A 20,882-nucleotide genomic window follows, 5' to 3' on the forward strand; every position below is an offset into this window, starting at 1 on the left:
CTCAGTACATCCCCACCAAACTTCCCAAATACACTTGTCCTTGGCTATGGGACATTCTCTGAGAGCAGTGACTAGAAAAAGCCATGGAGTTTCCCATGCTATGGACAACTCTGCCAGTGCACCTCACCACCTGTTCTTCCAGCCAAAGCCCTCTCTGAACAAAGACAACCCTCCTGAGTTGTGTCCAGTTATGTTTGTATGAAGAGAGCTGGGCAAGACGGTGTGTCCAGTTTTAAATGTTGTTGATTCTAGAGGTTATCAGACACTGAGATCCCCAAAATGAGAGGCACTAAGCAGGCACTTGGATTTACGTTCATAAACACCTAGACAGATAATCAGAGCTGGGCCCTCTAGATTTTCTCAGGCCCTCTTCACTGGAAATCTATAGGAAGCCATGGCTAACTCTGATCCTATACCCCCTTTGCTTTGTTGTAGCTCACCAGCAGCATGGAAGTGTCCTCAATGCACCAGACCCGCTGAGTCAGCCCCAGCCATCGTCCCTGAGAGAATTTGTTTCCTCAAATCCCCTCAGCATTTCACACAAGGAAAGAGCCCAGGCACAGGCTGTGTTTCCAGGATACTTCAAAACACTGGAGCCATTTCCCCTGGGAATTCCCCCAAGGAAGCCAGTCCCCCTTATAAACAATGCACGGGACACAGTGGGTGAGAAAATGTCCCTGGACTCAGAAGAGATGCACAGGAAAAAGAGAGTCTGGTTCTCGGAGAGCCCAGGAGGAGATGAGCCGCGGAAGCCCCATACCTATTATTTAAACGGTAATGACGTGATTTCACCCTGGCCTTGTTGCTAATAACTGTAGCTCAAGGATGGGCTTAACTGACTCTAATCATAAGCTGTCTCTGCAAGCATGGGGGAGTGGGGGCTTTTTGTTGCCCTAGAGCTTGGCCACACTAGGATAAAAGGCATCTTTTAAAACTTGATCACCAACATTTTGCATCTAAGGAAAGGAAAAAGTGATGAGAGCAGCAGAATAAGGCCAATTGATTTTTATAAAAAGTAGACATTAACAAACGCAGAGAACTGGTAGGTAAGGTCCTATGGGAAGAAAATCTAAGGGAAAAAGTTCAGAAGAGCTGGCAGTTTCTCAAGGAGACAGTATTAAAGGCACAACTGCAAACTATCCTGATGCAAGGGAAAGATAGGAAGTATAGTAAGAGTATATCAGGTCAAAAAAGAACTGGATAAGTTCATAGAGGATAGGTTCTTCAATGGCTATTAGCCAGGATGGGCAGGAATACAAAACCATGCTCTGAAGTGTCCTTAGCCTTTGTTACCAGACGCTGGGAATGGGTGGTGGGGATGAATCACGGGATGATTACATGCTCCATTCATTCCCTCTGAAGGACCTGGCATTGGCCGCTGTGGGAAGACAGGATACTGGGCTAAATGGATCATTGGTCTGACCCAGTATGGCCGTTCTTATGTTCTCAAGAGTCCAATATGGTTGCATCAGGAGGTCTTTAATGACCTGAAAATCAAAAAAGAAGCCTACCGAAAGTGGAAGCATGGACAGATTACGAAGGAGAAGTACAAAAGAATAGCACAAACATGTAGGGACAAGGTCAGAAAGACTAAGACTCAAAATGAGTTACACCTAGCAAGAGACATAAAAGGCAATAAGAAGAGGCTCTTTAAATACATTAGGTTCAAAAGCAGGATGAAGGAAAGTGTAGGTTCCCTACTTACTGGGGAAGGTGAGCTAATAGCTAATGACATCAAGAAAGCTGAGGTGTTTAATGCCTATTTTGCCTCAGTATTCACTAAAAAATGTTTAATGGTGACCATATACTCAACACAATTAACATTAACACCAAGGGGGAAGGAATGCAGGCCAAAATAGGCAAAGAACAAGTTATAGAAAATAAATTAGGTCTATCCAAGTCAGCAGGGCCTGATAAAGTTCATCCTAGGGTACTTAAAGAACTAGCTGAAGCAACCTGGAAGCCTTTAGCAATTTGCTGTGATAATTCATGGAGAGTGGGTGAGATTCCAAGGACTGGAGAAGGACAAGCACAGTTCTAATCTTTAACAAGAGGAACAAAGGGGACCTGGGCTGTTTTAGTCCAGTCAGCCTAACTTTGATATCTGGAAAGATACTGGAACAAATTACTGAAAAATCAATTTGTAAGCACCTGGAGGGTAATAGGGTAATAGGGACTACTTAACATGGATTTGTGAAGAACAGATTGTTTCAAAACAACTTAATTTCCTTCTTTGAGAGGCTTACTGACCTAGAGGATAAGAGGGGAAGCAGTAGACTTGATATACCTTGATTTTAGTCAGGCTTTTGACACAGTCCTCCATGACATTTTCATAATCAAACTAGGAAAATTTCTAGATGAAATTACCATAAGGTGGGTGTACAACTGATTGAAAAACTGTACTCAGAGAGTAGTTATCAAAGGTTCACTGTCAAACTGGGAGGGCGTATCTAGTGGTGTCCCACAGAGGTCAGTCCTGGGTCCATACTAGTCATTATTTTCATTAATGACTTGAATAATGGAGTGGAGAGTATGCTTATAAAATCTGCTGATGACACCAAGCTGGAGAGATTGCAAGCACTTGGGAGGACAGAATTAGAATTCCAAATGACCTTGACAAATTGGAGAATTGGCCTGATTTCAACAAGGCGAAATTCAATACAGACAAATCCAAAGTACCCGTACTTCACTTAGGAAGGAAAAATCAAATTCACAGCTACAAAATGGGGACTCAGTGATTAGGTGCTGGCACTGCTGAAAAGGATCATAAGTTGGAGTCAACAATGTGATGCAGTTATGAAAAAAGCTAATATCATTCCAGGGTGCATGAATAGGAGTGTTGTATGTAAGGCATGGGAGGTAATTGTCATATGTAAGACATGGGAGATACTCAGCACTGGTGAGGCTTCAGCTGAAGTATTGTGTCCAGTTCTGGGCATCACACTTTAAGAAAGTTGTGGACAAACGGGAGAGAGTACAGATGAGAGCAACAAAAATGATAAAAGGTTTAGAAAACCTGACCCTTGAGGAAAAACTGATCATGTTTAGTCTTGAGAAAAGAAGACTCGGGGGGACCTGATAATGGTCTTCAAATATATCAAGAGCTGTTATAATGAAGACATTGATCAATATTTCTCCATATTCACTGAAGGTAGGGCAAGATGTAATTGGCTAATCCGTGGCAAAGGAGATTTAGGTTAGGCATTAGGAAAAACTTTCTTATTATTGAGGTAGTTATGCCCTGAAACAGGCTTCCAAGGGAGATTGTGGAATCCCCATCATTGGAGGTTTTTAGGAACAGGTTGGACAAACACCTGTCAATAATGGTCTAGGTGTACTTATTCCTGCCTTAGTGCTGGGCTGGGTGACTTCTGGAGGTCCCTTCCAGCCCTACATTTCTATGATTCTATGTTTTAATTAACATGTTTCAAAGTCCTAGTGTACACAGGGCAAGTATGTATTTTAATATGTGCTCCTAAGGGTAAGGTGAACCTGGGGGTCCCCCAATATGATTTTTAAATATCTCTATGCTACAGAGCCTTTGTCAGCATGGCTTCATCACTACGGCTATGCTGTAGGGCCCCCTAATGCAGACACAGCTCATGCTGACACAAGGAGTTTTTCTGCTGGCATGGTAACACCACCTCCCCATGCAACATTGCCTATGCTCACAGAAGCACTCTTCTGTCGACATAGCTGCATCTACACTGGCAGTTCTGTTGCTAGGGGGCACGGTTTTTTCCCACCCCTGACTGACATCGTAATGCCAGCAAAACTTTGTAGTGTAGACCTGACCCTAGCGTGGATAAGCCCATCTGGAAGGGCAATGGAGCTTTTATGGCTGAGAAAAGCCCTGAATGTGACCTGCTTTTCTCCTTATACATGTTTTTATTTCCAAAGTCCCTTTCCATGCATATTTACATAACCAATCCATTTAAGGAGGCAGATGTTATCCAGTTCATGCATGGCACTGGGAAGTCAGTGCTGTGTTTGGTTGTATATGTGCGCATCTATGTATATAACTTGTGTGAGGATATATCCTCTCTCCTGGCATCTGGCTCAAACCGAGCAGTAAAACCTGAATCTAAGCACAGTGAAAACATTTGGCCTTTGTGCCTTAAGTTACGATAGAACTAACAACCAGCCTGTCCTTCATATAGAGTTGGAGCTGAACAGCAAGAAAAATGGCCGCATAGTGGGTGAGATTGCCTTCCAGCTAGACAGGCGCATCCTTGCTTATGTGTTTCCTGGAGTAACAAGACTTTATGGCTACACAGTGTCCAACATTCCTGAGAAAATCAAACAGGTAAATCCTTCCTTGAATCTGCTGAGGGACAGGATGGTGCATAGAGCCAGCTGGAAATTTTCCAGTGGGACAATGTCCATTTGCTGAAAGCAAAAAGTTTCATGGAAACGGGTCATTTCTGATGAAAATTCATTTAGAAAGAAAAATAGAAAAACAGCAAATCGACCAGGTTGAAACTGACTATTTCAGAACAGAACCTTCTTGGTTTTTTTTCCATTTCAAAATAAATTTTCATTTCAGTTTTTTCAATTTTATATTCTGTTGCATAATATATAGTGTTTTAAAAGTCAGGATCAGAACAAAACATTTTGATTTTGACAAAATGAAAAATTTCAGTGGAACCAAAATGAAATTTAAAAAAAATAGTTTTTTTGAATTTCGGGGTTTTTTTTCATTCCACTTCAGAACAGGAGACTTTTTGAAGTCACAAAATTCTCTGCTAAATGAAAAATCCTGTTCCCGCCAACTCTAGGGGTGTGCGTGTGTGTGTGAAAGAGAGAGCATTACAGTGGGACTCCGAAAATCTGAAATGCAGCCACACACCAACATTGAAAATTTCATGGGCTTCCAAAGGGCTTTTTGCAGTGTCCCAGCCTTTCATGCATTTTGGTCTTAATCTCTCCGAAATCAGTGGGAGTTGGGCACCTAAATACCTTTGAGGATCATCTGGGCCTCTATGTCTCAGTTTCCCATCTGTGAAATTGGGGATAATAATCCCTCGCAGAAGAGTTGCGAGCTACACTCATAATACTCTAAATGCTACGGTTATGCTTATTGATACATAAATTAATCACTAGGCTCAGAAGCCCCAGCTGCTTGAAAGGCCTGGAGCTCCACATATGCGTAAAACTTGGTAATAAGAAAAATAAGTGGTTTTGTGCAGTGAAAAGTCTATTTGGCTTTTGTGCAGAGAGAGCCACGGCAATGTGAAACAGATTGTGGGTGTGTCTAGACTGCATTGTAAATCTAGGTCTGTGGGATCTGGGGTTGCAGATTCAGTGTTTCCAACCACGCTTGAGCGTCCACACTGCATTGTAAACCTGGGTTAACGATTGCTGGTGCTGGGACTCGCAGCTGTGCTAATGTGTCCATGCTGCACTACGCAGATCTTCTGACTCAGGTCGGCGGCTTGAGCTGCGTCCACTACTGCAAAATGAGAGGGCTTGGATCTAAGTCACAGCGGGACTTGGGCTCTGACCCTCCCCTCCAGCTGGGCCCTAGGACCCAGGTCCTGAGTGCTTGCTCACCCAAATCAGACTGATTTGTATGTGGACAGGAAGGGGGCTTGGACTCAAACCTGAGTCAGAATCACGGCTTAGTGGGCAGTGTAGACATACCCTACCATGGAAACCTGGGCATGTGACCTGTGAGCCTCATGAATCGATGTTGTGTGCATGGGGGGAACACAGGAGGCTGAGGATGTTGTAGTCTGCCATGGAAGTGGCTGTCAGTCAGGGAGAAATATTGATTGTTAAAGTTGGTAACTGAATGAGGGGAGAGGCACCAACTCCCTCCTAGCTAGTAGGTCTGCTCTCTTCCCTGGGACATTCAGCCACACGGGGGAGGCCAGCCAGGTAGCTTAGGGGAGAGGGTGGGGGCTTGTGTTGCACAGTAACGAGCATGGTGAGAGCTAAAAGAACTCCCATGTTCCGGGGGGTGTTGGTTCTCCTTGGCAAGAAGGGCTGCCTAGTTCTCTCCCCTGAGAACTGGAAAGCTTGCCAGCATCCTGGCTCACTTCAGTGGAGCAGCATCGATTTACACCAGCTGAGGGTCCAGCCCCTTAACATGCAGGCCAAACCCAGCTCAGTCCATACAGTCGCTCGTTAGCTGCCTGTAGAAACACAAGGGTTCATGGAGGGGTGGCCAACGTGCGGCCCTCCAGCCAGGTGAGGCCTGCAGAGTCTAGGACCCGACTCAGCTTCAGCTATCGCTGCATCTAGCCAGGTGCAGCTTCATTCATCCCTGGCCGGCCCTTCCGTGTCCCTTCCGCAGCTATACTGGGACTTTGTTCTCCAGCGTGCCAGTTTCCAGCACTGTCATCGCTGAGCAGCAGACAGACCGGGATGCTGTGGATGCAGCCAGAAAGTGGTGGCTTTAGGAACCCCCAGGGCCTGCCCATGATTATCTATGAATGGCGCTAACAGCTTCTCCCTGGTTTTTTAAACCTCCTAGGCCTCCATGAAGTGCCTGGATGGCTCTGTGGATGAGAAAAAGCACCGAGCCATGATGCAGCGCTACCTTTCCCTCGCTGCACGCCTCGAGAGGATGGGCTACAGCCGGGATGTGCACCCGGTGTTCAGCGAGTTCCTGATCAACACCTACGGCATCCTGAAACAGCGGCCAGACCTGCACTCCAGCCCACTCCACAGCAGCCCAGCTGATCTGCGCAAGATCGTGATTGACATCGTCCCGTCCAAGTTCCTTGGCGACACTTTGCTGCTGCTGAACTGTTTGTGTGAACTCTCCAAGGAAGACAGTAAACCTCTCTTTGCTTGGTAGTGGACCGTGCTCACCGTACCCCCGCTGACAAAACTATCCTCCCATAGACATGAACTCAAACCATGAGTTTTAAATACAGACATGGATTTTTTTTTATCTATGTCATGAGGCTCAGTCAGAGCAGTTAGCTCCAGCAGGAATACTGTGTGTGTTTGTTTTTAATGTGAGAGGTTTCTAGAGTTTTCCCATCCTCTTTTCTATTATCCTATCCTAGCCTCTGTTCTGCTTCCAACAGGGAAAGCCAGCAGGCCAAAGGCAGTCACTTCCCCCTCCACCCATCACACTCTTCCTCCCCTGAAATGGAGGGATCGACTTTGCACTGAAAGCTGGGAAAGCTTCCACCTGCAGTCACTGCAGTGCCCCTGCTGTGGCCTGCTCCACAGTCAGCAGGAGGTGCTGTGACAGACACTGGGGAAGGGACTGAAATCCATCCTGCTTGTACGCACTCACCTTTCTGACTGGAATGAACAGTAAGAGCCAAACGGGCTGGTGCACCAGCCATGCCTGTCCTGCTGCTGAATGACTTTTCATGCCCTCTTGATGTTTACAGAACAAAACACAGTCCAAAAAGAGAGAGCAGGAGAGAGACGCACCAGGGTTACACAGCTGCCTTTGACTCCATTGACTTTAGAGCTGCCGCCTTTTTCAGCTAGGGCTGGGGAAGCTCATCTCTTTGTGTATCCTATGGGCCAGGAACCTCGCTTAGGCAGACCATTAAACTGAGTTTATGGCTGCTCTGAGCTGCAGGCCTGGTGCCCTGGGGACCTGCATGTGTAAATCACTGTTCACCTGGAAAGCAGCAAGCCCATTGAAGTTTTAGCTGGCATTGGGTAACAATGATTACCGTGTTTGCTTTTGCATAGCAAGTGCCTTCAGACCTGATCCATTCTTAGGAGAATAGCCCTTGCTTCTCTGAATAATCCCATTGGTAGGAAGAAGGATTACCCATGTGAGTGAGAGTCGCAGGACTGGGTTCTCTATTTGTGAGGTTTCTAGCTACTGCAGAGGGATTCAACATTAACATGGGTCAGGAATCCTGTAGTCTCCCTGAAGAGAGGAAAGACACCAGGGCTGTGACACCGGGATCTGAGGATGGGGGTGCTGGGAGAGGAAGTCACAGGGCCTCAACAGCAATCCAAAGTACTCCCTCTGAGTAAGAAGATCAGTCTGGTCCGAAAGCTGAGCAGTGGTATAATGAATGCAGCCCTTCTTGTCAGGAATCCCTTCCCTCTTCTCCGATATACCGCATAGCGCTAGAGATGGGCCATGGCTCTGCAGTTACAGCCAGGCTGTCTGTTGATACAGAGGAGCAGTCCTCAACTCATGGTCCGCAGACAAGTCTCTCGTACCCGCCCATTGGTTGCCTGAAAATTAGCCATACAACAGAATCTTTGAAACATGCTAGTCACTGCAAAAGTATTAAAGAATCTGCAAGTTAATTGGCCTGGTTTTCTTGTATGGGAGTGAAAGGAAAGGTGGTGAAATATTGAAACAGCCCCGACGTGGGACAGGTGCTTGAACCTTTATTCTGTGGCCCCGAAATGCAAGGCTTGCTCGTGCCGCTGCTCCTAAGTAGCCCCAGAGCCCTAACGCTTACTGTGTGCTATGCCACCTCTGTGGAGGAAGCTCGCAGCATTGTGGTGCAGATGTTCCTCAGCGCATTTATGCCACTGCTGTAGAGGAAGCTCGCCGTACCACAGCCCTGGCACTCCCACAAGGCCTCCGAAGGCTTGTGCCGTTGCTGCTGAGGAAGTTCACAGCCTTACAGCCCCAGTGCTCCTGTACAATTACTCAGCGCGTGTACAACTGCTGCCTAGGAAACTCCCAGGGCTACAGTTCCAGCATTACTGTAAAGCCATGTGGCCCTGTGCAAGCCCTGCGGATGTGCGTAGGATGGTCAGCGAAGGGGAGTTTTTTCTGTGCAAGGCTAAACATCACACAGATGCCACACGTTTTCCCTTCCCTTGGCTAGTCCTTGTCAGAGGCTAGAGCACAATGCAGTACTGTGTTCTCTGCAGCCTGAAGTTCAGAAATACTGTTTCTCGGGAGATGTAAAGGAGGGGTGCAGAGGTGGTGCTGGGATTGCTGCCTTGGTCTGGGTATGTGGGTGGGTGGGGTTTTATTTCTGAATGCACAAAGGGATATATCTAAATACCTTTTTGAATCTGGGCCTGTGATGGGGTGTATGAACACCACAGTGGCAACGCTCTTGCTGGGCATGCTCCCAGGGGCGGGAGCATATAAAAGGAAGTGGCTCAGCTCAGTCTGGGCTGACTGAGGAGGAGAGCAGACACGTGCTGCAGGCTCCTGCTAAGAAGCTGCCGGGACTCCAAACTGCTGAGGCCGAACACCCTGATTATGCCTCAGGAGCCCAGTTGACCGTGGGGACCGAAAGGGATGATGAGCCGCTACCGGCAGAGGCGATACCAGAGCCGGGACTAAGGGTAGGAAGCGACCCAGGGGATAGGGATATGGAGCAACATATCCTGCAACAGGATAACTGGTTTTGAAGATCCCTGCGTTGGAACCCGGTGGAGTAGGGCGGGGCTGGGTTCCCCTGCCTTCCCTGCACTTGCCCTTAGGCACTAGTGCTGCAAGAGAGGGTGGCTTCTTGGACTCTCACTACTTACTCCTGCCAGAAGAGGCAATCTTTTAGATTCCCACCGCTGGAGGCCCTGCTGTCCCAGAGCCAAGCAGTGCCTCAGACCCCCCTTCCCTATGTTTCTGCCAAGCAATGTTAAAATCCACTGTGATTCTGAATCAGCAAAGGCTGCGGAGGGTATGTGCCGAATCGCCTGCCCTGGCCCAGGCCCGTTTCATCTGTCCTATCGCCTTTCTTGCCCTCAAACAAAGGACATGCAATCAGTTAGTGCAAGGGGCCAGGCTGGCGTAGGCTATTGACACTTCCAGGGATCTGGTCCCCCCCCTTTTTTTTCAGCGTCGCATTGTCTTTGAGAACTGCCTGTGATATATTCCGTAGAGCAGAACTTAGCACGATGTTAAATCCAATCCAGTGACTTGGAGCTGTCCCCTTTCCAAGGGCAGAGTGGTAGGTGTGGCAGGCTCACGTTCTGGCAGTGCAATATTGCACAGATCACTGCGTGTGTGGCTAGACTCTGTCTTTTCTTGCTGACACATGGCCGTGCATGTGTCCCATTTATTACCCGTCGTCTAGGAAGGACACACTCAAGTGCTATTTTGATAGCTTTCAGATTTGTCCAAATCCCTTTGGTACCTTTTCCTGGCAGCATCCATCTCCATCGGGGGCACCCAGCTGGTTGGTAATGGAGGGGGAACAGAGAGCTCACCTTTGCTCTCCCCGATCCTGCCACCACTGCGTACCTGGGCAGAGCTGCCTGACAACTCCTGACGGCTCTAAGGAGCAGAAACCACAGCTGGGGCGAGATGTCCCTGCCTGCTGCGACTAAGCAGCGTAGGCCAGCAGAGGGCAGTTGTGGTGAATGTATTTGCAGCGGCTTGTGTCCCCTTGCTCAGGAGGGATACAGCTCACGAGGAGGGAAGGTTCTGTGGGGTTGGTGGGGCACAGAGGCAGGAGGGCCATGTGGGACCCAGGGGCTAGCGCTTTCTGTGCATGACATGGTTCAGAGAGCACTGTACTGCACACAGACTCAGGACACAGTCTGGTGACACCCCTCCCATCACCCCCGAAAAGGGGGAGATGGATTCACAACCACCACTCGGAGAGCTGCAGTCTTGGCGAGTGTCATCTCTCCTTCACACACAGCTGCTTGGGATTGTCTTTTCACAGTAATATTTTCCCTTCAGTGAAATTTGGCTTTTTGACCCAAATGAAAATTTGTTGCTGGATTTTTTCTTTTTGGGGGGGGGGAGGGGGTTTGGGGGGTATGAAAATCTAAATATTTCAGTAAAAGTGTTTGGGGTTTGGTTAAAAAAAATTGGTTTTCAAAACTGGGTTTTCCCAATAACTGTGCACTTTTTGCCAAATGTGGCTTTCAACGCTGGAAGGTGTTTCAGGTTTCTGTTTCCTGTAAAATATTCTTGGAAATTTGGAAAAAACCACAACAGCTGCCAGGCCTGGTCCGAGCCAGCTTCCCCATGGCTGTCTGTGGGTTCTGCAGCTGGATCCTCGGTCAGGTTTGTCTGCGTGCTGGGAGGGTGGAGTTCACTGAACAGCTGTGGAAAGCCCAAAGGAAATGAGCTGTTGTCAGCCCAACGGCCAGTCCCTGTCACTTGACTCCTGGACACCAGGGCACTTTGGTGAGCTACAGGCCAGTTTGAGAGGATGCAGTGGATGCCAGGGAGGAGAGGCGCAAAGAGGTGGCTGAGGCCCCAGCCCTGCCCCTTCTGAGTAAGCGGGGAAAGCCAGGCTGATGGCAAGGCTGGGCTGGGTTGTGTGACGGATGCCGCAAGAGGGGGTGCTACAGACACCACCGTTAGGGGGAAGGGCCAGGCCATCACCTCCTCCCTCCTCACCCTTTCCTGGCTTGCCCCTGGGATCGTAAACCTGCCAGTCTGTGCAGACCCCAGTGCCTGCCTTCTGCAGCCATGGGGCTGCTGGGCAGCAGCTCCAACATCCCCACTGGGCACTCCTTGAAGTGGGTACAGGTGTCAGAGCACAGCCAGCCAGGCCTTCAGGGAACAATCTCCCTGCAGGCTGAAGACAAGGGGCCTGGACAGGGATATGTGGGGAGATGAATTTTGGTGCTGGGTGGGAGAGGGGCTGGAGATAGAGGGCTGCTTGGAGTAAGAAAAAGCCAAGGGAGGAGGCAGCAGATGGGGATCCCCCGACACCTCCTCTCACTGTCTGATGTGCATTTCAGGTTTAATATGGGCATTCCCCTAAGATCAGAAAGCAGCTTGACACCCCTCCCAGCAGTGATAGCAGGGTATGGACTCAAAGACCCAGGAGATTTGTGTTCTTAATGGACTGAGCCAATTCTGCGTTCTTCACGTCTCGTTTCATTCTCAGAATTGACATCCAGAACTTCCTGCTGCTGCCCTCGCACTCAGGCGACATGCTTTAGGGGGTGTGGTTTGAGTGGTTGGGTTCTGTCAGCTGCTTCCCGCCCAGCCTGTACTGAAAGCAGAAGCTCTGTCTAGTCATGATCTTTGCCCTTTGCCAGAGCCACGGTGCCATGCTGTTATCATTAGTCATCAGTGGAGGTGCCATTCATTGAGGCCAGCATTGCTAGGGTGACCATATTTCCCAAAGGGAAAACAGGACACCCCCAGCTGCTCGCCCGAGGCCTCCCCCATCCCCGGGAGGCTGTTGCTGCTCACGGGAACCCTGCCAGCCCCCCACATGCTGGAATGCTGCCTCCACCCCACTCATACAAGGCTGGCAGCTCCACTCGCCAGCCCCACCTCGCATGCTCCTCCACACCATCACCCCACTGTTTTGACAAAAGTGGGCATTTGTCCCGTTTGCTCTTGCCAACTGATTGCCACTTGCCAATTTTGGGCGGGGAGGGGTGGAGGGAAGTTGGGAAGGCCAGGACAGGGTTTAAGAAAGGGACTCTCCCCGGCCAAAATGGGATTGCATTGCTAAGCATTGCTCTTCAACTGTGGTTAAGGAGTAGGCATCTGATACTTCCAGACAAGGATATTTTAAATAATGGAACCTTTCCTCCCATCTCAGAGTAATGGGTATGTTTGTCTCGACCCAGTTGCAGACTGTAATTTCTTGTGTTTCATAGCAGAAGCCTGTGAACGTGACTTTTATATATGCCATAGGCACCGACTCCATGGGTGCTCTGGGGCCTTAAGTACCCACAGGAAAAAAACAGCGGGTGCCCAGCACCCACCAGCCACAGCTGTGCCACAGGGCTGCCAATCAGCTGTTTGACGACTGGCGAGAGGTGCTCGGGAGAGGGCAGAGAGCAGCGAGTGGCAGGCCTTCAGGGGAGGGGGTGAGGTGGGAAGAGGCGGAGCAAGGGCAGGACCTTGGTGGAAGGGGGGGAGTGGGGATAGGGCCTGGGGGTGGAGTCAGCATGGGAGCACCCTCCGGGATACATGCTATACAAAAGCAGCTGTGTATCCATTCATTCGGGAGGGTAGATATATACTGCATTTGGCTGCTAGCTCCTTTCTTATGCCTGGTCTACATAACTTGGTGCGTGGTGTAAAGCAGTCTGTTGTGAGGTACGCTGAGTGGCACTTGGTTGGCTGTTCCCTGAGATAAAATGTTTGGAGCTGTTTGCTCATGTGGACAGGGAGTAGGTACAGTAGAACCTGAGTTAGGAACACCTCGGGATCGGAGGTTGTTCATAACTCTGAACAAAACGTTACGGTTGTTCTTTCAAAAGTTTACAGCTGAACATCGACTTAGTGCAGCTTTGAAACTTTACTATGCAGAAGAAAAATGCTGCTCTTAACCCATCTTAATTTAAATGAAACCAGCCCAGAAACAGTTTCTTTCGGGGGGTGTGGGGGGGTGTGTTCATACGTACACCACCACATATTCAGCAAAGGCATTTGAAAATGTGTACACATTACTAACGCCCTGGAGTCAGCTTGTACCCACCACAAATTGGAGGTTTAGGAACAATAGGCCTGTCTTCACATGCATGTTTTATACCGGTGCAACTCCATGCGGTATCCTACGTGGGTCAAAAGGATTATTCACCCACAAAGAGATTAGCCGAGGACTGTACAGAACGGACTACCATGCAAACCTCTAATAGCGAAGATGCAACATAAAAGTCAGTGGAGTTCTCAGTCTTATGAAGCTATTCCTCATTTACATTAGTTTAAATGAGAGGGCTTAATATCAGCAATATAAGAAGGAGTGTCTGTATGGCTTGAGAACACATCAAGATTGCATACCTTCAGAGTGGGACTTCAGTCCCGCTGTGCTGGCATTTTGCTGGGAAAAACATCTCACTGTGCCCTGACTAGCTATGAGTATCACTCCAGTTTTGCTGAGGGTGGACACCTGTCTGCAGGTGAAGTTGACTCCCTCTTGTGATGGCGGCCTGTGCCCTTGTAGCCATGAGAACGCCCCCTGCAGTTACAGAGGTGAGGTAGGCTCAGCTGCAAACACACCAGGAGCACTGCTACAAAGGTGGAAAGAGGTGAACTAAAGAACAAAATGGCGGGACCTGTGAGAGATGGGAGGAGGAGCTGACGGCTGCCGACAGCCTGGAGAGAAGGTAAGGCTGAATAGCTAAGTTCAATAGCAGGCTGAGTAGCTGGATGTGGTGTGACGTGCTGACAATGGCAGTTCTGTAAACATCGAGAAACCGTTCCTCCCTCAAAGGGCTTGAAGTTGCTGCTATTTGCAGCAAAGCTGGTAGTAAAAGTCTGCAGATTTGGGCAATACACCCGCAGCAACAGTCCCCATAATACCAGGAAAAAGGCAAACACTGTTTCTGCCGACTTAAAAGGATCCTGCAGTATCTACCATGCCAGTGCTCAGTACAGAGCTTCTCCCCTCCAAACAGCCTCAACGACAAGTAGGAGCTACTCATCTGCTAATGTCCAAGTCCCAAATACTGGACGCAAATGATGTTCAGTTTGGGATGAAGTGCTGTGTCTGAGATATATAATCCCCTTTTGGATGAGTCCCTTCCTTAGATTTTATGTAATGAATGTCTTGGAGATTTCTTTTTAAAAGCATTTTTGGGAAAGAGCTAAGCTGTGATACCCCCATTAGCTACAGAGCTATAGATTTAAAGCTTCCCAGCAAGATGCCCCACATTATTTGACTTGGAAAGGAAGTAAGAGGGCCGGGGCTGGCTGTTAAATGCCATTTGTGACAGCTGTTCAAATTCAGGGGAATAAAGGAACCAGAGGACTGAATGGCTTGGAGCCCCTACATAGCAGGAAATTAGTTTTATTCCCCAAATCTCCAATGAGTCACAGTCTAGATTTATTAAAGATAGAGAAGAAATGACTCCCTCCTTATCTCCCTCTGGAGCTCATGGGACATGATTTCCTGTCTTTATCTCAGGGGATATGGTTTTCCTGTTTGGCTCTCTTTGCCCCACATTATGTGACTTCAGCAGGAAATAAGAGCCGTTGATATCATTTTGTCTTTCTGCTCCCGTACTGCCTTGATGTGTTTCATCTGACTTCTGCCACAGACAGCAGGCTTAATGACGGCTGAGAGGGTTTGCAAAGCCAATCTGTTAGTTTATCCTGACTGCCCCTCCGCCCCCACATCCACCTCCTTATTTCTTATGCTTCAGCTAGACAGGCTGGTAAGAACTTTAGACAATTATCACCCTTTTTGAAACACTGAAATCACAGTGACCCCTCCCCCCAAAAAACAACAGTCCACCACACCCCCAAATAAAAAACCAAACCAACCTTCTTTGCCTGAGTGTTTGGAAGAAGAAAGGACTTCACACAGAGTGTGAGGAACTGTCTGTATTATCTTAATTTTTAAGGGATGATTCTTACTCTAGCCAACCAATTAAAAAGTCTGCCAAATTAATTGGAAAGATAGCTTAAGGCACAGTTCTATCCTGACATAACTGTGCAAAAATGTTTTTGTATAGTGTTCAAAGTGACGGTGTAAAAATGGCATCACTGGTCTTACATTATCCCAATAATTTATATATTAAATATGCCCAATTTAAAACAGGGTGCTTTTTTCTGTCCTCCCTAAAAACTTAATTTGGGATCTGGGAGTCAAGCTGGGTCCTTTCTTGCTCCCCCATCATCACCATTAATAAAGGCTCTGCAAGCCAAATTAGGCACTCAAGCAACAACTGCACAATCAGCCCATGTGGCTGTGTATGGGTTTACACAGGTGTAATCACTCATCCCTGGACTGAGAACTTAATGTGACGGATTATCAACTGGTGCAAATTGTCCTTAATCCAGTGTACATCGGTGTAACTCCATTGATTTCAACAGAGTTACACTGACTTATGCCAGCTGAGGATCTGACCGGATAAATGATGCAGTAGAAGACCTCTAAGGCAGCTCTCTCTCTCCTGTGTTGGCTGCCTAGGGCTGAGGGGAGTAAAAAGGAGTTGTGTTAGTTAAGTAGGATGACCATATTTCCCAAAGGGGACACCGTGCGGGGCTGGCCCAAGCCACTTGCCTGAGCTCCCTCCCACACGGGGCTGGCCTTCGGGAGACCCCCCTCACGCACGTGGGGCTAGGCTGAGCCGTCTGGCGTCACTGCTAACCCAAGCCCCGCCATGCAGAGCGGACCTTGCTGCTTGCTCCCTCCCCACTAGGATCTGGACTGCAGACTTTGTTCATCTAGCTGCAGTCTAGGGGGAGTTATCCGCCCAGCATAATCATGAACAGCACTTAGATTGTTGTTTCAAATCATTCCCCAAGAGGCCTTTTCCCACAAGCAGGCACCCTGGTCTCTGTAATCATCAATCAATATACAGCTTTGAGATTCTTTAACTGTCTGATGTGCTTCTTAGGGCAAATGTAATATGCATTTAGCAAATATCTTTTGATCCATGTACCATTTCTTTGTGTCTCTCATGAAGCCTTTGCTTGAACTAACATGCCACAGCTAAGCTGGAACGTTCTGCTTTGTGATTTTCGTGCCTTAAATGCTATTTATAGAGCCTTATTAGCACTTTCTGCAGCTCCACAAAGTTTGCAGGATAATTCGCTTCTGGCTATGTATCTAATTTATGGTTTTATATTGCCGTCCAGCACTGTCATATCTCAGCACCTTCCATATCGTCAGAGACTTCAATATAATCACTACTGACAAACCTAAATACTGGGTTTTATTTTTATGCACAGTGGCCCTGCATCACACACTGGGCTACAGAACTGGCTCACAAAGCTACACTCCGGATAAATGAATATCTTTGGGTGACAGAACTCTCTGACTGAATCACATGGCAGCCCTTTGCACCCACTCATTGGTAGCAAAATTACCAAAGCTTAGAAGTTCGGGAGCCACGTGAGGGCTGCTCAAGGCAAATATTTCAAGTAGTGGTAGCTTTGTGGTTAACTAATACATGGAACTGTGTGCAGCTGCTGTAATCCATGAGAGCACTGATATCGTGTGTTTTTTCCCATGCATGAGGAGCAGCCATGTACTTTCGATCAAGATTAGTTTCTTTTTTAGATTAAAGATAATAAGAAACAAAGAGAGAGAACAAACAAAGGATATAAAATTTCCCTGTTTCTCATTCTGGAAGAGCCTTCACCTTGCAGACTCCTTAGAGTTGCAGCACACAGAAACAACATGCATCACACTAGACATTAGTCCTTCAGGACAGATAAACGGAACATGGAAGTGATCAGTGACGTTCTGGCTATTGCTACAAACCACATGACTGTCTCCAACAAATATATCTTTAGCAAAAATCAGCAAATGTCCTGTAATTCTGTCACACACATGATTCTATGTGGGCAGACTGGCCATCACAGCCCAGGTTAGCTGATGAGACTTCTGGGTAATACCTGAACTAACTCCATGCTACCCGTCACAGTCACTTTACCTCAATGCTCAGCTCAGCTTGCTCAGCGTTTTCCAAGTCCAGCAGTAGGTTTTATGTCTTTTGCCTACTTCCCTTTCTTCCTGTAGATAAATGAAAAAGAACTTAAAAAAGCCCCCAAAAACCTGACCCATCCGGCATTAAACATTGCCTACGCCGAATCCACGCAGTGAAAACTCTACCGTTAGAGCTAGTGCCTTACTATTCCTAAAGCTGTTTCAAAGCTATGCCAGTGTCAGTCTTTCCCTAAACTTGGAGCAGTCGGCGTGCGGCTGACGCAACGTGATGCTCTAAATTACTCCCAGGCATATTTCACTAGATAGCCGTTAATCAGGAGTTTACCCCTAGAGCCATAATGACCCACATGGAAGTGTGTCACCCTCCCAGCTAAACTGCATCTGCTCCCATTTAGTGAAATGAAGAATGTTAGTACATGTGTCACTGCAATAATTCTGACAGGTTGCATGCACACTCCATTTCTGATCGGGCTATGTTTAGTCTTAGACGGGGCTGATGCACAAGGACCTGGGGTCAGAGGTGTGTCTGTAAGCAACAAGGGACGATTTCTGAGTCATGCTCAAGAGCACTGGGAGTAACGGGCAGCTGCTGTGATGACCCACACACTCTGTGGGTGAGACATATTTCAAGTGCCTTAGCCAGCTAGAGGGTCTGCTGCTGTCAGAAATACTTTAGTCCTCTTCAAGGGAACAGCATAATGTGCCCTAGCTATCCTCAGGCACCCTGCCACACCCAACATAAATCCATAGACTTAAGGCCAGAAGGTACCATTCTCACCATCTAGTCTGACTTCTGACATGCCACAGGCCAGAAGATTTCACCCAGTGGTCCTACTTCAAACTCATAACTGCTCACTGAGTCAGAACAAGTTCCTTTATGAGCAAATGTCTTGGGCAGAGTTTCTGCTCCCCTTAGCCGTGCTAGCTGGGTAGGGTGTGGTACACCTGGTGTGATAATTGGGCCAAAAATTTACCCTAATTGTAAGCTTAACTGTAAGCAGTCAGTGAAAGTTCACAGCAACCTATAATAATAAATGTTGATGGGAAAAGATGTAAAAGGGAGACAGACTGAATTAGTCCAAACAAAAAGGCCGACTGATGTAACTCAAGCACTGTGTTCAGATTAATGCCTCGTAAACAAGAGACATGTGGGACTGGAAATAATGGTCCAAAACTTGTGTGTCAGAAATTAGGCCTAATTGGTGGGAACAAAATAATGAGGGGCTGGGCTATCCTGCTACTTCCTTTTGGAGTCCTGAAAATAAAAACTTCAGAGAGAAAATTGGGGATCAAACACAACAATTCCTGACGGAATCAAAAAGAAGCAGCTCTCTGTCAACAACCAACGCAGCAAGCTTTACCATTGTGGCTGCCATCCCATCATTTCCTGGGACAATGAAATCTACCATAACAGCTTTTCCTGATCCAGAGAGATCCAGACCAGACCCGGCCTGGTAGAGGGACTCAGCTAACATTGGCATCTCCACCTGTTTTGGCTAAATCCCTGCAATGTGAGGCTTTGTCACCATCACCCCTCCCCACATGTGCCTTTTCCTGCCTCACCTTATTTCTTCTCTTTCGTATCCCTTGCCTTTTTCCTTCGGTCTAATAAGAGTCTGGCTTACTTGGCAAGGACTGTATATTTTGCAACCGTGCTCTAAGGCTGTGACCAGAAGGGCAGCTAAAAGCAATGTCCTAAACAGCCTGACAGAGATACAAGTTTGCAAGGTCTTTCAAATGGCTAATAGAGACCATGTGCCAGGCCTGTGGCTTTTCCAGCAATAAGGCAGCAAGGAAAAGTCAGCCCCATGGCCACAAGCCGCATTTTCCATCTTCCATCCTTTCCATTTTCCATCTGTTGTTCTCTCTCCCCTTTTGTGTGTGTTTGGCTAGGAGACGGGATCGGACTTTAACATCAACTGCTCCAGCCCATATCTGCTAACTAACTTCTGCTCTTTCCTCCCCCAAAGACAGTTGTTATCACGTAAACAGCTGTCAGGTGGGCAGGGTGTCCTCCTAAAGAAAAAGGGAACAAAGGATGATGTTGAAAGTTCCCTTCCCTCTTTCCCTGTTGAAAGAGGCCCAGAGCTGCAGAGGTATTTAGGAGCCTAGCTCCCATTGAAATCATTGGAAGTTGGGTGCCTAAATACCTGTAAGGATCTGGGCCTTAGGCTTGTTACCTGAGGCCTTGCTGAAAGGTGGCAGTTTCCCCCTTTAAAATCATTCTCTGCCTTCACTGAGGAAATGGCAAGCTGCTCCTCTTGCTTTGCAGCCAAAGCCTAGGTGGAATTATAATGGGCAAGAGGAGAGTGAGGCGCCCACATTATTACTATCCTGTTGATATCCCCCCACAGGGTGGCTTTAGGACTAGTGTTTTCCCACTTCTAGTTTCTTCCAGCTTTTTTCAAATGTGGCTGCACCTCTGAGCAAAAGCCTCCTCGGACCTCACCCTCTGTCGTACTGCAGATGGGTCCCACCACCACTTTTCGTTGCATGGTAATCTTGGGCTCTTGTCCAAGGCGTGAAATCTATTGGGAAGCAAGCTAAAGCAATGTGCTGATGGATGAATTAGCTGTCTAATGTGGATGCATTTTGTTTGCAAGATGGTCCTGAGGGAAGACTCAAACAAGGCAGGAGAACATTAAGTTAAAACAAACAATTAGCTGAGCAACATTAAAGCGAGGGCATGACTTACTGAAATGTTGCATTATGCTAATCAGTGGATAAAACGGTATAAATCACGTATAGTCCTGTGGTGTGATAGGAGAAATGGCATTCTTTTATCATCAAAGATAATAGCGATCTTTGATCATAAGAAAGAACTCTTTAGCCAGAGGCTGCATGGATTCTAATGAAGACTGCACAAAGGCAAATTTAAACAGCGATATCCTTCAAAGTTCTTTCAGCTATTCTTTAGTGTACAGAGGAAACTTAGCTGATTTATTAACTCAAATTGGAAAGGGTGTTATGGTGTAAACTCAGAGGGTATTTACATGCAGTACTGTACCATGGATTTAAGATTTGCATCGGGAAAAACTCCATTTGCAGTAATCAAAATTTGGTGTGTGACACTGTGATGAGGTGTCCACCCCACACAGGATTGGAAGGGGTTAAGGAGGCCAGACAGGCTGCACCTGGAGGAAGAGACAGAGAGCAGGGAATTCATTGCAAGCAGGCTCAGCTGGGCAGGAACAGTCGGGGCCTATAAAGCCAGGAAGCTGGCAACAGCCAGGGGCTGCTGGTGGGAAAGGGCTATCACTCCCTAGGTTTGGAGGCTGCAGGGACTCATAGGCTGCAGTCACTTCCCGGGAAGAGGGATGCCCAGAACTGCTGGGTGGAGGGTCCCTGGACTGGAACCTGAAGTAGTGGGTGGGCCTGAGTTCCCCTATCTGCCACCTAGGGTGTGGACTAGAGTGGCAGATAGGGGACTAGGAAGGCTGCCTGGGTCACTGTGGGAGTGACAGAGAATTGAAGGACTTGTACCCTGGAAGGCGGGGTAGGGGACGCAGAGTGACCCTGCCGGAGGGCAGTGTCACCCAGAGGACACTGTGGTTCCTGGATGCAAGAAGAGTTGCACACCTGAGAGAAAGACAATGTGACAGCATGCAACCATGGGCAGGGGTGTTAACCTCAAGAGCTAATCCCCAGCGT

At 47.8% G+C, this 20,882-nt stretch overlaps 1 protein-coding gene across 1 annotated transcript; it reads left to right on the forward strand.

Moving 5' to 3' along the window:
* Positions 1-638: 638 nt before the first annotated feature.
* SPATC1L (spermatogenesis and centriole associated 1 like) lies at positions 639-6,805 on the forward strand. Its single transcript, XM_077830547.1, has 3 exons — positions 639-774; positions 4,161-4,306; positions 6,479-6,805. Exons 1-3 carry the CDS (start codon positions 672-674, stop codon positions 6,803-6,805), a joined length of 576 nt encoding a protein of 191 aa, XP_077686673.1. The 5' UTR covers positions 639-671.
* The last annotated feature ends 14,077 nt before the right edge of the window (positions 6,806-20,882 follow it).

This window comes from Eretmochelys imbricata, chromosome 11 (assembly GCF_965152235.1).
Source record: "Eretmochelys imbricata isolate rEreImb1 chromosome 11, rEreImb1.hap1, whole genome shotgun sequence".
NCBI lineage: Eukaryota > Metazoa > Chordata > Testudines > Cheloniidae > Eretmochelys > Eretmochelys imbricata.